Source organism: Diplotaxodon limnothrissa, linkage group LG1, assembly GCF_057381915.1.
Source record: "Diplotaxodon limnothrissa isolate DT_005_m linkage group LG1, D_limnothrissa_male_GT1.1, whole genome shotgun sequence".
Taxonomy (NCBI): domain Eukaryota; kingdom Metazoa; phylum Chordata; class Actinopteri; order Cichliformes; family Cichlidae; genus Diplotaxodon; species Diplotaxodon limnothrissa.
Genome location: NC_140596.1, coordinates 37,155,552 through 37,168,762, shown reverse-complemented (window position 1 = coordinate 37,168,762; position 13,211 = coordinate 37,155,552). Strand labels below are relative to the sequence as shown.

The 13,211-nt window shown below is 41.2% G+C and overlaps 1 protein-coding gene across 2 annotated transcripts in view; it reads right to left on the bottom strand.

The window, feature by feature from the left end:
- Nucleotides 1–13,211, bottom strand: part of samd4a (sterile alpha motif domain containing 4A) — a 74,262-nt gene that overhangs the window by 11,348 nt on the left and 49,703 nt on the right. For both annotated transcript variants that reach the window (XM_085350188.1, XM_085350195.1), the window contains 2 exons: nucleotides 12,120–12,246; nucleotides 3,330–3,413 (listed from right to left, as the gene is read on the bottom strand). In XM_085350188.1, coding sequence (XP_085206314.1) covers nucleotides 3,330–3,413; nucleotides 12,120–12,246 — 211 coding nt within the window. The remainder of the gene's footprint in view (nucleotides 1–3,329; nucleotides 3,414–12,119; nucleotides 12,247–13,211) is intronic.

The following is a 13,211-nucleotide window of genomic DNA, read 5'->3' as shown; positions in this document are numbered from 1 at the left end:
GCAGGCTGTGTAAAGATGCCCCAGAGACAATCCAGCACATAACAGCAGGGTGCAAGATGCTAGCAGGCAAGGCATACATGGAACGCCATAACCAAGTGGCCGGCATAGTGTACAGGAACATCTGTGCCGAGTATAACCTGGAAGTCCCGAGGTCAAAATGGGAGATGCCCCCAAGGGTGGTGGAGAATGACCGAGCTAAGATCCTGTGGGACTTCCAGATACAGACGGACAAAATGGTGGTGGCTAACCAACCGGACATAGTGGTGGTAGACAAACAGAAGAAGACGGCCGTAGTGATCGATGTAGCGGTTCTGAATGACAGCAATATCAGGAAGAAGGAACACGAGAAGCTGGAGAAATACCAAGGGCTCAGAGAAGAGCTCGAGAGGATGTGGAGGGTGAAGGTAACGGTGGTCCCCGTGGTAATCGGAGCACTAGGTGCGGTGACTCCCAAGCTAGGCGAGTGGCTCCAGCAGATCCCGGGAATAACATCGGAGATCTCTGTCCAGAAGAGCGCAGTCCTGGGAACAGCTAAGATACTGCGCAGGACCCTCAAGCTCCCAGGCCTCTAGTAGAGGACCCGAGCTTGAAGGATAAACCGCCCGCAGGGGCGTGCTGGGTGTTGTGTTATTTTTTTTTTTTTTATTTATATTATATATATATATATATATATATATATATATATATATATATATATATATATATATATATATATATATATATATATATATATATATATATATATATATATATATATACTTATTTACTTATATTTCATATATTTATATATTTCATTCTCTAGACCAGTTCACACAAGTCTACAGAATTCTAGAGAATTTATTTCTCTATCATTTCTGAACGTGACACCATAGAAATCAGTACAATCAAACCACGCTAGCTATAAACACATAGCTATGCCCCTCCATCCTGTTAATCCCTCTACTAAATTAAAAAAAACAAAAAACAGCCATTTGACTTCTTATGTGTACCAAATCTAATTCTGATCCGGCTACTTGTGTAGTGGAGCTTGTGACTCTGGGCTATGAATAATGATGTCATCTCATTTGAACTGAAAGCATGAAGCTTTGCTAATTCGGTGAACAGCAAGGGGGCTAGGGCTCACACTGTCATGGTGAGAAAACAACACATCTGTCAAAATACTGATAGAGCCTTTCAGAGGAAAACAACAGTCTGACACCTGCTGCTGCTGGTTTGGCTGAGGAAGAAAACGTTATCAAGCTGCACACCAGTGGAGATTTCTAATTCCACGAGAAGAAAAAAAGAAAAGGAGAAAAAGGGTTAGGGCTAATGTCCTCGCATGCTGCTGTTTAATAGTGTCGCAAAGGGGAGAATATACTGCATTAAACAAAACTATGACGGTTAAGCTATCCTTGAATTTTGTTTTATAATTGACCCAAAGGCCTTTAAGCCTGGGCTTGTTAAAGTAACACTGGCTTAAGCAGCTTGATGGAAGTGTGTACACTTTTGCATTTTTTTTAGTCCAATTTTACTTTGTGCAGTTTGGGAATATACATCATGACAAATTGAGAAGGAACACTTGTCGAGAGGCAGTTTAATCAAAGTTCATTTTAGTCCAGGCTGTCTAAAAAAGGCCATCTGTGTGCCAGAAGTCAGCATATTTTTCTATATGCCATCAAACATTTTAGGTCACTTCCTGTGGTTTGAGTTAAGTTACCAAGTTATGTTTCAGAAAACAGAAAAAAAAAAAAAAAAAAAAAAAAGGTAAAAATTCTGATATACAGGGCATTTTTATTTATTTATTTATTATCTTTTAAAGGTCGATGCACTCGTTTTTTTTGCTATGCCCAGTTCTGCTATACATAAACATACACACACATACGGCAGCATAAAGCAACACTTGTTCATCGTTCTGTGCTGAGGACTGAGAAGCACTGTCTTCACTTCAGCTGAGTTTTGGCCACGAGACTAAAACTCACTGTACATACGAGTATAGTTTCCACAACCAGGTCAACAACAGTCTGACTTGATTAAGGTCTCATCCACTACAGTCCTGTACAGTACTGACACATTTACAAGCTCATTTAATGTACAAGACATGGCTTTTTTTTTTTTTTTTTTAAGATCAGCATTTAAAGCGCCACATCATTATAAACATTTTTTTTTAAAGCTGTTCATATCGTTAGATTATGCGTTTACATGTATTATTAGGCATCAATTAAAAATAATGTTTACAGCAACACTCTGGCATGCTAAACTACAGTATTGATTGATTCGATCAGCCATCCCTGAATTTCAGACTGCCAACTCACTAAAACTAAATGTTGTTTATTTATTAATTATGTAGTCCTATTTTTTTTTTTTTTTAAAATGTTGAAACCTTTATAAAAAATAAGAATTTATGGTAAACAACATTTTCTAGCACAGCTGTGTTACTTCAGCAGGCCACTAGGAGGCTGTGGCCCACAGTTCGGGAATCAATGAGTTGGATCAAAAAGTCACATCGCTCCAAGTTGCTCAGCAGCTCATATCTAATAATATACTGGCGAAAGCTGCTGCTAAAACTTGGTTTTTTTTGTAAATACTGTGGTTATTCCATTTATCTCCCTCGTCTTAAATGAACTTGACTTTACTGCAGAGTCGCTGTCAGTTTCCCAGCTTAGCATTTTTTGGACCTATCTTGCCAGATTTAAACTTCAAAATCAAAAGCATCTGAAAAATCCTTGTTGTGTTCCAACAAGTCTGGAGTCAAAATCTAAAGCTCTAAAAGCCAACAGTGTTGGGAAGGGTCAATCAGGTCCTACATCAATGTTAAAATCAATTGAGGAGATCAAGCCATAGTAAGACACCAGCTATCTGACTTTGATAGAATCTGAGAAAGAGCAAAAGTGTGCTGCTTACTATTTGTTCCAATTCTCACATGACAGAAACAGAATAGATAATATTGCACACAAACAGGTTACTGATTACTGCTTCCTGTGTCAAAAACAGAACATGACCTGAACATAGTAAGAAAATAACAACTTCAGCTAACTGAGCCGCTTAAAATGTCTTTCGTGAAAATTTGTGATTGGATTCATTAAGCGCTTCTTTAGATCACAGGAGAAACAGGGAACTTTGACAGCCACTGCATCCACCAACTACAATCCACTTTAAACCTTCCCTTAAAGCTCACAATGCTGCGCTGGAAATTTCACAGCTTTCATTGGGCAACGTTATATTATTGATTATGCAGCTTATTAGAGCACTTCTTTATAAAAGGCTCTTCTTCTTGTCCTCAGCCAAACTAAGCTTTTCATATCACAGCATTGTATTTTACAGTTAAATATGAGGATCGGTGAAAAACATACCTCCCAAGGCGTGTTCGGTCATACTCAAACACAAAGACTCAAGGCGATTATTGATGTCTGGCTCTGTCACTGGTAACTGAAGATCTGTGCAGATACAAAAACATATTGAAATCAAGAACAACAGTGAAAACATCGAGCACAAACAGATGACAACTTGACTTCCTGAAGGAAGCAATTTATTAAAAAAACAAAACAAAAAAAACCAAAACAGATATGTTGCAGATTTAGCATGCTAACCCAAGGGCCTGTGTATTAGCAAATTTTGTGTCTAGCAGCCTAAATAGGAACCTAGCAACCACTTCAAACCATTTAGTCCCTAGCCACTTAAGCCCCATGCCCCCGGTACCGGGGGCAAAAAGGAGGAGATCAGGTTTAATCGGTTATAACACGGGGTGAGAAATATAAGTCCAGACATGTGTGGTATCCACAGAAACCTCAGAATCTCAGCTAAAATGTCATATAAACCATTTCTACAACCACCAAACACACCGAAAACAAACCATGATTAAACGAGCAGTTACGTAAATGTGCAGACGTCCCCTAAACAAACGAAACCGAACAAGAAATTCTTCAGACTTCATATAACCGGCTAACGAAAGGCTAGTTATCTTCCAGAGCTATTACTGACTCCAAACACCAAGTTTCACCACACTCTGACCAAAATTCACTGAATGAGCCGCCAAAGAAGACCACAAAAAAACCCACACAGCGGCGCAAATTCTATAAGACAGAAATTGGCTTACCATCCCGATTTCCTCAGTTACTTTCGCCGGTAGCCACGTGATTATCAGCAGTTACCACGCCTAACTAGCCGCATCACAGCTGTTTTCCTTTGACAACCTCCATTTTAGACCCACCTACAGACATGTGACTGGACAGACGTCATATGCAGTAAATTCGGGCCGACGTGGTTTTTGGCCTTGCAACGTCTGATTGGTTGAAGTGACGTGAACGTGGCATTGTTACTGTGGCATTGTTACATTGTTACATTTTAATCGTTTGGCTCAAACGATTAAAATGAGGTGTCAATCATGCAAATTGACCAAAAGAAACCAAAGTTACAGCCGCTCAGAGTTTAAAGGGCCAGAAGCCAATAGCATATGCTACTTCCGGTGTGGAAACACCTGTGGGGAGCTTTGTTTCCGGTGTCCTATTAGCGCCTTGTTTATGGTCCAAAACAAGTTAAGCAAATTAATGAATCAAGCGGCGATTTACATTTCTATAGATGTCTTGGGCATTTACCCAACATATCTGTAAATGATGTTCATCGACTTGTCGATATGTTTCCCCTGCGCCTCAGAGCAAAAGAGAAAGATTCAAATGTTATATTTCTCAGTATCTGTAAACAGCGGTCCCTTGTTTATCGCGGGTGTTATGTTCTAAAAATAACCAGCGATAAGTGAAATCAAGTAGCCAATTTTATTTTTTGACGGTGCAAAACGTTTTGTTGACATGGTCGACATACAGTACTGCACTTCAAAGTCACACTGCTAGCGATCGATGCAGCGATTCTGTACTGTACAGGAGAGACGTGACGGAGGAGATCGTCTGCAGCCGATCAGGACGCAGGACACAATGTGATGCACTACAAAATCTGCGAAACAGTGAGGTGAAAGGTGAACCGCGAGGGACCACTGTAATTTTGAAGGTAAGTCACAACATACCCTTCGTAAATGCTAATGTATAGAAACCCTTACCAGCAATCATTAATTTTTTGTGTGGCTTTTTTTCCACAGTTTGTTAACATGCTGTGTGGGTGTGTACCTGACTAGCTGATATCGACATAACGAGGAGACATCTAGTTTGACTATTCTTCACCTGTAGTTTGAATGTTGAACATTTGCCTGTTTAAATCATAAGACCAGTCACTATACAGAGATGTGCTTCTGAATGTGGACGATGTGTCTTCTGATTTTGTAATGCAGCTCTGCTGTCCTTGAGTGATGTAAACAACTGATCGATCTAAACTGTTTAAACGTCAAAATTGATCATTACATTTTTTTTATGACAACAGTGGTGAGTGTTCCCACCTTCTGCTCTTTGTAATTTAACGCGATCTTTCCGTTTTTGAGTTTTGGACATGATTTTGGAGCATATCTTCGCAGTAGCGACTGACTGCAAAGTAAAGCTACCGGAAATGTACAACCCTACATCCGGTCTCAAACCAGGAAGTTAGCATTTTCTCGTGCACAGGGTCTGTCACTACCCGATCCGTACCGGAAACCCGATCGGTACCCCGCATGCGCGAAAGGTGTCTACCTCCGGTCGAAGCATTTTACGATAGTTACAGGTCAGAGTACCTGTTAAGATGTTAAGAATAACAAGTATCTCTTAAAATGTTTCCGATAACAAAACATTTAATATAATGTAGACAAAAACAAAAAAATAAAAAGATAGTGACAGATCGGGACTCCCGATCCTTACTGCGCATGTGCAAAGTCGGACCGTACAAATCGGGTCTACCTGATGCATACCACGCATGTGCAGGGGTTTTCTTCTTCTTCTGTTCATTTAATGGCAGTGTACTCCCCAGTGTACGAGGATACCGCCACCTGCTGACTGAGCGAATGAACCCTATTGTAAACTGAATTAGCGTCATTACATACGTGTGTTAAATTTGATTTAGTGATAATCGAGTGTGTTTATGCTGGTCTGTGTGGAGAGGATTGTTGGAAAAGTGATGATAATGTCCGCTATCACTGTCAATTGCCAGTAAACACTTCATCTGGCTGCTGAATCTTCACGTGACATATTATAAAGTCTGTATTATTAACCCTGTCATTAGGCACCATTCTTCTTATTTTACGGCGCAGTTGTTCAATCGGGGAATGCTCTCTGTTGAGGAGAAAAGCAAAAATTTGTTGCGGATACGGATTATCCATTGTCCCGGTAGTCGAAAAGGAGGCAGAGCTGTTAAAAAAATGCTAGGAGCTAACTGGGCGCAGTGTTGCCAACTCCTCAGTAAGGAAAAATCGCTATTGGTTGTCCTAAAAGTCGCTAAATGACGTCATCGCCTAATTTGCATAATTGGTCATGCTAATCTAATTGTAACCTATTGTTGTTGGAGAGAGAAATAACATTGTGGAAGAGACATAAAGTGAGTAAAAAACATCTTAAATGCATTTAGAGTTTATTTAGAACTACAAATTAAATTTCTTTTAGCAATTAATGTTTGTTTTAATGTCACAATTCCAACCCTGCTCCTTTACCCGGGCTTGGACTGGCAAAAGTGACCTGAAATAGGCACTCTGGTAGAGTTACTTTGTGTGTTTATAAGTAGTTTTAAACCTTGTGATCCACAAAACAGCATAAGAGTAAAAGAGTAAAAGAAGAACTGACTCCGTTACAGCACCCACTGCTTGTTGAGAGTAAAAGCGATACGCGCTTTCACATCTTTGTCGCTAAGGGGTCTGAAAACTCGCTAAATATAGCGACAAAGTCGCTAAGTTGGCAACACTGACTGGGCGCTAACCGTATCATTCAAATATATTGAATGTCACAATGTTGGCAAAGAGAGGAAGTGACGTAAGATTTGCGCATGCGGGGTACCGATCGGGTTTCCGGTACAGATCGGGTAGTGACAGGGTCTATTAAACGCACCATGCGCACAGCAGAAAAGGGCCATTGCCATGTAAATGTGTGGTTAATTCTTCACAAATATATTTTTTTTAAAAAAAGCATTTTTAGGCCTGTTAATAAAATTAATTCATTTCTGCTCTTAAATACCTAAAAAAAAAAGAAAAAAAAAATTCAACTGGCATGATGTCCAATTGTGTGCCAAAATTGGACATTTTTTGTACAACGTGTGGATATTCATGTATTGACAGTGCTGCAATTTTTCCACTGTTTCACTGTAGAAACATAAATCTTTGCATAGATGATGTTTATATGTTGGTTACTGAATTTCTGGAATGAATTGTGAACTGAGGCATATTTTTAAAAGAGTTATATGCTAAAAATAAATAAATAAATAAATTAGGCGAGGATAAAATCTACTTACTTTTTCTGTGTTCCAGTCTCAGTAACTTTGACACAGTAATATCTGCTTCAATATTTACACCTCTGATGAAATTTCACAAGTGTTAGCTTTATTTTGATACCAAGATTATAAGCACAGAGTTTGTAATTGCAGAGAAATAATCAATTAAATTTGGGCATTGCATTTTCGAGCAGGAAGCTCAGAAACCCCTTGGGGCTTAAGAGGCTAGCTGAGTCTCCAACACAGACTGGGCAGTGAAAATCTCTTGTGGAAAGAGAGACAGAGTTAGGCCCAGTAGTTTGCACTGGGCTATTTATAGGGTCCAAATCCCTACCATCACCCCTTCTTCCCCCACACCCCACCAACCCCCCTGTGTACAAACTTACAGCTACACAAACACACGCTGGAAACAAGAAAAAATAAAAACATCCAATCATCTAACATACACTTGTTTCCTTATCCTCCACCACTTTTTTGTCATTTAATGAGGAACCTTATTCAAATGTCGGTAAAGAGAAAGGCACATCAGACAGTGTGTGGTTGGAGGGGTGAGGGACGTATAGCCTTTCACATCAGTTACCCTGGCCAGACACAGCTTTAATCACCCTTGAGAGCAACTTATGTGTGCATGACTCTGCAGAGTTGTCAAAGATGGAGAGAAGGGGGGAGGAGGGGAAAACAGAGAGAGAGGAAAAGAAAGAAATCTAAGAAAGAAAGTAAATGAGTGAGAGAGGGATGGAAAGCAGGCCAGGGAGCCCCGGACTCACTGCACAAAGAGCCTCATTGTGAGACTCCTTTGACTCTTTCCTCCCTCCCAGCCTCCATCTCTTCCTCTCTCACATAGCCTCAACTTCTCCCTCCACCTAATTTCGCTCCTCTCCTTTGGTCTTTTTAAAATCAGTTTTTCCTCTTCATTCTAAAATAGGGATATTTCTGTCACAGCTTGTCCATAGAAATGGTAAATACTCTGTACTTGGATAGTGCTTTTAAAGCTTAGCCATGGCCGTTCCTTTTACTGTCCACTGTTAGTGACAAGTAGCAATCAGCAGAGGCTACTACAGGTCACTTTGCTTGGCTCCCGTGGTTACAGTGACTGGTGCACACATGGACATTACAGGCGGGCCTTCAGGTCCCAGCTCAGATTGTTAACTTAGGTTAAAGCAGTGCTGGGGTATGACACACAGCTGAGGGGCACTGAGGGTTTGAGGTGTTAGGAGCATCATTTTATTGGATGAATTTGGAGTTGAACAAAATACCCTATTTGTCTCACTCAGGAGTTTCTTGATGTGTTTGGTAACCCAGGGATAGTTCAGAAAACAGCGGATAGTTTGTACAACGACAGAGGTGTCCACAAGAAGATGGCATACACTAGGGGTCGGCAACCTTTTTGATGATTTTTGATGCAATTTTCTGAAGACAGTTAAACTTGTCAGGTAGTGATGTCCAGCAGGTGAAAATGCAAGCTCCATGAACACTCACAGCTGTGGATTCCAGCTGCGTTCTTAGTTCTGCAAACTTTGACCCCCACAGAGTCGAGGTTTTCATTTCTATCAGCTGCATTTCAATGTCGCATTAACTCAGCCAGTTAATGCGAGACAAATCCAGCTGCTCATTAAAGCTTTCTGGTTTGATCAGAAAAGAAAACATTGGTCCATACACCTGAAAGTCCCAAAAACGCATTGTGAATTCTGTCTTGAGTCTACGGATGTATCAGTGTATTTCCGCGGTGCTGATGCTGCGCTGAGAGCTCCTGAAGCATTTGAAGTGTCGGAATGTGGAAAATTCAACATTGCTTGAAATAACTGCCAGCTAGCAATGTCGCTCTCACCGGTAGGCTAAGTGATTTTTAGCCAATTACAAGTTGAATCTGATAGTTGGGGTTGTTAGCTAAGATACCGTCATTAAGAAGCGGCACAACTAATGTGTCTATGCGAGCTAATTTGCAATGTGCACCGCTGGCCCGGCCATTTATTTTTTAATGCACCCTCTCAGATTAACTCATTGCGTATTGTACCCAGGGCTGGACTGGGACAAAAAAATTGGCCCGGGCATTTTGACTAGAGACCGGCCCACCATGTATTATAGGAAAAGCCATAAAGCCTTTGAATGAAAACAAACGCTGTTGTGACAGTGATGCACACTGTCTTGTTGGTATATGTATGAAATCATACATATACCAACATTTTACATCAGATAAAAACTTTGGTTGTAAGATTCAGATAATTATTTATTAAAAGCAAGACATTTTAAATGAGAATAAGAAAGTTATTCTCATGTTAATGCCCTACCTGGCCCCCTGGCAAAACTTTGCTAGATCCGCCCCTGCACAGTTACCAGCTGTCAGCTGCTTAGAAAAGGATCCTGGTGTTATTTGTCTCTCAGAAACAGTTCATAACTTCCCTTCAACTCATTCATGTCACCTAAAAGGTAAACCTGTTTCTCCATCACCTGTTCAGCTCTGATGATTCAGTAAGGACATCTCCTGGTTTCGTCTTCATGTTTCCCTCTCACTAGATATCCAAACCGGTATCATGACCAGCAGCTTTTACAGCTGTGGCTCCAGCAAACATCAGCTGATACTAGAAATTAATATTAAATAAATTCTAACAACAGCTGATCAAGCTTAAACGTGCTGCTGTTGTTTAACGCGACATCTGCTGGTTTCCTCTTTCTGGCGCAAAGTGGACGATAAACAAACAAGAGAGAAAAGCCAATCAGCTGATCATTGATCAGTTTCATGATTGAAGTAGCAACAGGAGAGGGAGGGGAGAGAATGAGAGGAGAAGAGGCAGCTGCAGTGTAAAGACACAGAATAACTCCAGCTTTGTGTCTTTTTTCATTCTAGCTGAAGTCCGGGACAAACTGTTTCTTTTCAGCTCAATACGAAACGCGTAATATTTTCCCTGAATACGGGACGATTCAGTTTTTTAACGGGACAGTTGGCAACTCTACTATCTAACCTTATGAATAAAATAAAGTTCACTATCAGTAACATCATAGCACCCACCCAGCTGTAGAAACTCCATCATGCTAGCTAGTACGCAGTACGAATTACTGTAACTGACTGTAAAAAGTCAGCACAACGAAAATAAACTACAACTAAACTTGGTTTATATCTGACCCAGATAGACTGCAGGTCATAACTTCTTACCTGAAGTTTAGTTCACCTGACACTCGGACTGGCGGCCGCCTCGGGTCTCTCCTCCTCCTGCCTCCCCTTTCCCTCATCCACCTGCTGGCCTCTGTGGAAGCTCCGCCATAGCCACCACCAAACAACTGAGTTATTTTTACACATCGGCCAGCATCTGGCCAATCCACCACCTCTCATTGTTTATACCATTACATGAAAGAAAATAAATAAATCATCGGCCCATAAAACCAAAAAAAAAAAAATCACCATCGACCCAGCGGGCAAATTCCCGGTACGCCCGATGGCCAGTCCAGCTATGGTCGTGCATTAAAAACAATTTTGCCAAAGAAACATATGGGCCTTCAGACCACTTCTTCACAGTCTCAGCTGTGCCAAGTGAAAGCATTGGTCTGTGCCTGGGCTGATGGCGGACCAGGTTTTGCCTTGAGAGCTGCAAGCCTTAATGTCAGCACAGAGCAGGGACCCGTGTCCCTTGGTAGCGAAGTCCACAAACTGAGTGAAATTGGAACAAAGTCACTTCATTTCAGTCCCCAGAAGTCATGAGGAAAGTACACAGGTGCAGAGGGTAGTCTTACAGTAACAGACTTGATGATATAAGCCATGTTTGACAAGCATGTGAAAGGAGAAATGTAATCAACCAGCAAAATAGCATACAAACTGCTTGGGTATGTAATATAATGCAACTCTGCTACTAACACTTCAATAAGTGGGCTGCAGAAATGATCCTTCATGGTAATGTGACCAGGGTGGCACCATTTGCTGTTAATAAATGCAGCAAGTGCCGCCCCTCCTTCCTTGCCCCTCTTAAGTTCTGTTTGCCAGGAAGCATCTGAAAACAGTGAGTGGTAATGATGAGATCCAGGGTCTTTCATGCAGCAGTGTTTTTGTGAAACCCATAATATTCGATGCTCAAGGAAAAAATTACTTAGTTTCTCACTCAGTTTTATATTCTAGTAACCTCTGATACCCCATGAGGGAAAAACAAGAGATGCGTGTCCCCTCTTCAACAGCCTATGAGGTCTGGAGTCAGACAAATGCCTATACAGAGGAACCTGCCCGAACTTCTGCTGAGATGTTAGCTCTTGTTCTGCTCTCCTGCTCATACATATAATCTGCTGGTTTGTGGCATAAATAACTGAGTGTTGATTTGCTTGGCAACAGTATGATGTTTAAATGAAGACGGTAATAGCATCATTTAAAAAAACAAAAAAACAAAAAACAAACAGCATAGGCATAGATGGCAAAGTTCCAGAAAGTCCTGAGCAGCAGCAACACTGTGGGGAAAATAAATAAATAAAAAGTAGGAAATGGCTAGAAAAACAAATCTAACAGGCTGCATGTACAGCTGTTTAGATCTACGACTGCATAAAGGCCAACATTCACCACTTAGCTGGCATGTTCAAAGCCTGAAGATGGTTATGTAGCTTTGTCTTGTTCTAACACACATATAATTTAGTTGGGGGATTCTACTTTATTCAGCCCATCCCTGAAGTGTGACTTCTTCTAGCTGCCCCACTGTCAGCAGATACCACGCTGATGTCAGCGCCATCAATGCAGATGAATTAATGAGCCGGCATTCCTGCCAGTTCCAAGGTGTTAAAGCAAATGTTAGTGTTGTAATTAGTTAAAGTAAATGTAAGTGTGTCCCGGCATTACTTACCAGCTTGTTGGAACGTGACCACGGTTTGTGGTGTGGTGTGAACTGGTAGGGAACGTGTCCTCTGCACGGAACTGTGGGTACGACTGGGCATGCTGTTACTTCCTCCAGGATTAGCAAACCATGGACCCTGAGGAGGACATTTCAAGATTACATAGCAGAGAATGTGCAATGATATCCAAAGTCTCAGTCTTGGTGGAAATGGGTTTAAAATTTGTACAAAAGTTTTTGTTTCTGCTCTCAAAATGTAGTAAACTGAAATGTTCACCAAAACTCTGCTTGATCACTATCAGGACATTGCCAGAAAAAAAAAAAAGGGGGGGAAAAATTATTTATAACTTCACATTATTACGAATGAATGTGGATCTGGGATGCACGACAAATGTTTGTTGTTCTTTTTTTTCTTTTTGTGATACAAGGAAAGTTAATTTTGAGAAGTTCCTGCTTTATTTGAACTTAACAGTACCAGACCATAAGCATGGACTTCAGAACTCACACTGGCCTGTGGATTACATAGTTAAGATTAAATAGAGAAATGTAATAGGCAAAATCCCATTTCTTCATTATGATTCAATGCACAAATTACAAGACCAAAGATTCTGCTCCAACTTCCCTACCGTTCCCCACATCAGCGCTTTGGCTAAAACCTTCACTGACCAAAAACATGAATGCATGAAATGTGCAAGCTTGAAAAAACTCATGTAAGACCACAACTTCTTAAATACTTTTATTCCCCACACTCCTGTCTGAATGTCTAGCCCACACCTAATGACAGTCTCAGACGCTCACCACGTGAATTCCTCACTGTAACCTGCCCATTATACCCCAACAGCACTGCCACATGCCCCTCCCCTCACCAATCCACCCCACCCACCCCCACCCCTCCAGCGCCGCAGGCCAGGGAAAAACAGGAAATGCCTGTGCACTGTTCTCACTGCCTCTGACTGGCCCCCTCTCTCTTACATATATATAGACACACACTTAAACACTCCCTCTCTCGCTTGTTGTCCCTCCTCCTTCAACGGCACGGCTACCTCTCCCAAAATATGACTCACACATTTCCCCACCCGCCCTCCTTCTCCTCTCACTGCACAT